At 31.4% G+C, this 3,674-nt stretch overlaps 1 protein-coding gene across 1 annotated transcript; it reads right to left on the bottom strand.

Annotated features, from left to right (window-relative positions):
- Positions 1-2,420: 2,420 nt before the first annotated feature.
- Positions 2,421-3,311, bottom strand: LOC148568752 (uncharacterized). The gene is made up of 3 exons (XM_088483451.1): positions 3,246-3,311; positions 2,974-3,140; positions 2,421-2,532 (listed from the first exon to the last, which is right to left on the bottom strand). Exons 1-3 carry the CDS (start codon positions 3,309-3,311, stop codon positions 2,421-2,423), a joined length of 345 nt encoding a protein of 114 aa, XP_088339577.1.
- Positions 3,312-3,674: the final 363 nt, after the last annotated feature.

Below are 3,674 nucleotides of genomic sequence, written 5' to 3'. Positions count from 1 at the left end.
TTTGTCATTGTTTGCACTGCTTATTTAGTCAACTTTACACAAATGACTTGGATAATTATATAAAGTCTTTGTTTATGAAATGAGCTTTCAAGTCTTTAAATATGTACTTGCTTGATTCACTATATATTAAGAGGAAACGCTAATTAATTTTACTAGTGTATGCACATAGATTAGTTTAGTTATTATCCTATATCCTTGACATTTCAAAATATAAGTTCTTTTGGTAAGTCATCACCACGCTAGCATATTATAAACGACCGTGAATCACGTGTTAATAATCTTTAATAAGCTTTTTCCTTTTTGGATTGCCATATCCTTATTGATGTTCTTTATGCTATATATTAAGTGATATAACAACATGAAATAATTGACCGCGTAAATAAAAAAGATAAAGTAATACTAAAAACGTTAAATAACATTTTTAATATGTCTTACTTAATTTTAAAGGTACTCAAATCCAAATCAATCCTAACAATATTGCTAATTGACATTAAGTTAACATATCTTAAATGGATTCATATCTAATTTGCATTAAAGAGATCTTAGAACGAGCCCATAAACGGATTTAAAAAATTTTAGAAGAGAAGGCAAAAATATTTATACTCAAATAAATGTTATATATTAAGCATTGTTAAATATACTAAAAATATAATAAAAATATAAAAATTAAAAGTGTAACACCCTACCACACTAAACTTTACGCTTAAGTCGTAAAACAGAGGTGGTGTGGTATTACGACCTCTAAAATAAAATGAGTACATATAATAGTAGAAGAGTTATAATATGCTAGGAGTCTTGAAGAATAAAGGAAACAAAAATCGCGAAATAATTAAAAGCGCAACGCTCAAGGAACGAGTTAACTTGCGTACTAAGGAAACCATAACTATAGAACATATGATAACAGAAGTAGGAATAGAGTGCCAAAGATACAAAATAACAAGCTCCTAACTCAGCCTGCGAAGTCAAGACTGGTCGGAGAATATTTACACATATATACATACATATCCAAAACCCAAAAGTACATATACACAATCCTGCCTCTCCATAAACCTCTAGGAGGATCAAAAGAACAAGTTATGCGGAGAGAAAACTAAGTACATATATATACATCATAGCATAACAAAATAACCCTGTAACCACTCCGCCTCAAGAGTCTAGACGCCTAACGAGATGCCTCTCGACCTGCATCTGAAAAATAACAACATAGTATGGAATGAGAACCAGGGGTTCTCAGTATGGTAAAGGTGCCACACACATAATATATAAGGTCCTGGGAATGCCAGAGGCAATCCTAGAATGCCGACACTCAGATTATAGAGCTTAAAGCATTAAACAGAAGCCATAAGAGGTGGTTTTCTAAAAATATTTAATCCTAACTTAACTTAACCTTAAATCTGAGTCCCATACTGCCATTCCTCCATACCTCCAACTCCTTCATGCATTTTCACAGACAAATAGACAGATAAGGCAAACACAGGAAGGTTACAGTTATTACAGGTAACAAATACACATTTAGCATGGCAAGTACATATAGGCACACCCAATTAAAGCACAAGCAAATAATTCAAGTAATATGCATATGATGCATGCCTATCCTATGGCTGATGAGGCTCATCTGTCGGTTATCTAGCCAACCTGACAAGTCTGAATTGTCCTTAGACTGTCCCCCGACGTGCATCCCCAAGAGTCTATGCATAACTTTTTCTCAAGTAATCAATATTGCTCAATGGGGGTAACATTCCCGGAAATTTATATAGTGCCCGGTCACACTTACGTCGTATGGTCAACAGAGTATCGAGTTTTCAACCTGGTACACGTGGTGGCAAGCCACGGCACTTTATCCAGGGAATCTCGTATCTCGGATTATTCAAATTCATAAGCCATATAAATAATTCAATTATAATTCATCAACATCCACATCATTCTCAATCGCATCTCATTCATCATTATACGTCAATCATATTTAATCCTTATCCTTCATTATCACACCTCCCATTCCGTCCATCAATAGTTCCAATTCAAAACATAATTCATTCTTTTCTAAATGAATCAAACTTCAAACTTAAAACATACTCATTTTCTTAATAACTCAAAATCAAACCATATAACCTTTAAATCTAAATCTCTTTTAAATAATCATATAAATAAAATCTCTAATTAGAATGCAAAATTTAATAAAAGTAAAATTGTTTAAAGTATAAATCTAAAATATAACCCATTAAAATAAATAATAACTTCTTTATATTATAATAAAATGATATTATCTGAATCATCACTGTCTTTATATATCTAATCCTAAAAATTAAACAAGCTAAAATAATATAAATTCACAACTACCACTAATGAGTTCTCTACTTGAATAAGTTTGTTTAATAAAGGAATGCAACATAATACCCTAACAAATATGCAACAATAAACAACTAATCAATCTTTAAAGTAATACTAAACAATGTCTTCACAATTTTCATTGCTTTCTCCTGATGATGTTCTTCCTGTTGTCGGTGTAATAGTTTCGTTCTCAACATCATTAGCCTAAAATAAATTAAAAATAAAAATATCAACATAAAAATTGCCACATCTATGACACTATAACTACAATTCAAAGAAAAAATATATTAAAAAGGCATTAACCTTTTCTTGTGTGAAAAACTTGAACAACAAATTAGTAAAAGTAGGGGTGTAAAGTTAGAATATACGAGACTAATACCATGCTAGAACATTAGCATAATATAACAGTTATCATTTATCATAATTTTCAAAAATATTAGTCCAACATAGATTCGACAAGAGAAGGCAATTTACCTGAACTCCATGGTCAAATATACTAGTAAGTTCAACATAAATTCTTCTTTCTTTAGCAAGAAAATAAGCCTTGAATGCAGTCAATGTCCCATCAAATTTAGACTCTAAATGTTTAAATCAGCTTGGGAGTAATTGGTAGTAGATGACATTGAAGTTGAAGAATTAGCTAACTGGCTAGGATGATTGGCATTTCTAAAAGTATTAGTAGGTGTTGCTCCCATTCCCATGCATCGCACCCTACCAGAATGCTCCTCCCCAAACACTTTGCCAATAACATCATTTGTGGATGGTCCAGATTCATCTTTCTCATTTTGAGTCATAAGTACTTCAATTTGTTCCTACATTTGAGATTTAAACAACAAAAATATAACAAAATAACATTAAAGTTTGGCAGATTTTGAACTAACAGTTTGTACTAAAATAGACCAAAAAGTACAACTTACTGCTATATCCCTTGCTTCATCAGTCACAAACGACCCATCTTTCTTCTTATGAGTTTCTATGTACATTTCTCCACGGCTAATTTTCCGACCAGTTTCTAAAAACTATGCAAAAGAATATATAAAAAAAAAGTTAAAGAGCATATGATAATTTAGTAAAAATAAAAAATAATTGATGGTTCATACTATTTCATGTCTTTTCCTTAATATAGGTTTCGAGCCACCAGTGTGGAAAATTTTTTGCTTCTTGTGAACTTCCTTATTTCTCCTACATATCTCCTATGAAAAAGAAAAATGAAGATTAGAAAAGTGATTACTTATTAATATTATATTTTGAAAACTTTAACATGTTACCATTGTAGAAGGTAGAAACCGATACTGAACAAATGATTTTCATTGATCTCTGTCGATGCCGACTGGGACATTATCAAT

Source organism: Arachis ipaensis, chromosome B4 (genome assembly GCF_059453495.1).
Source record: "Arachis ipaensis isolate K30076 ecotype BB chromosome B4, ASM5945349v1, whole genome shotgun sequence".
In the NCBI taxonomy this organism is placed as follows: Eukaryota; Viridiplantae; Streptophyta; class Magnoliopsida; order Fabales; family Fabaceae; genus Arachis; species Arachis ipaensis.
The sequence above is the reverse complement of the archived record's forward strand: the minus strand, read 5'-3'. Positions and strand labels throughout refer to the sequence as shown.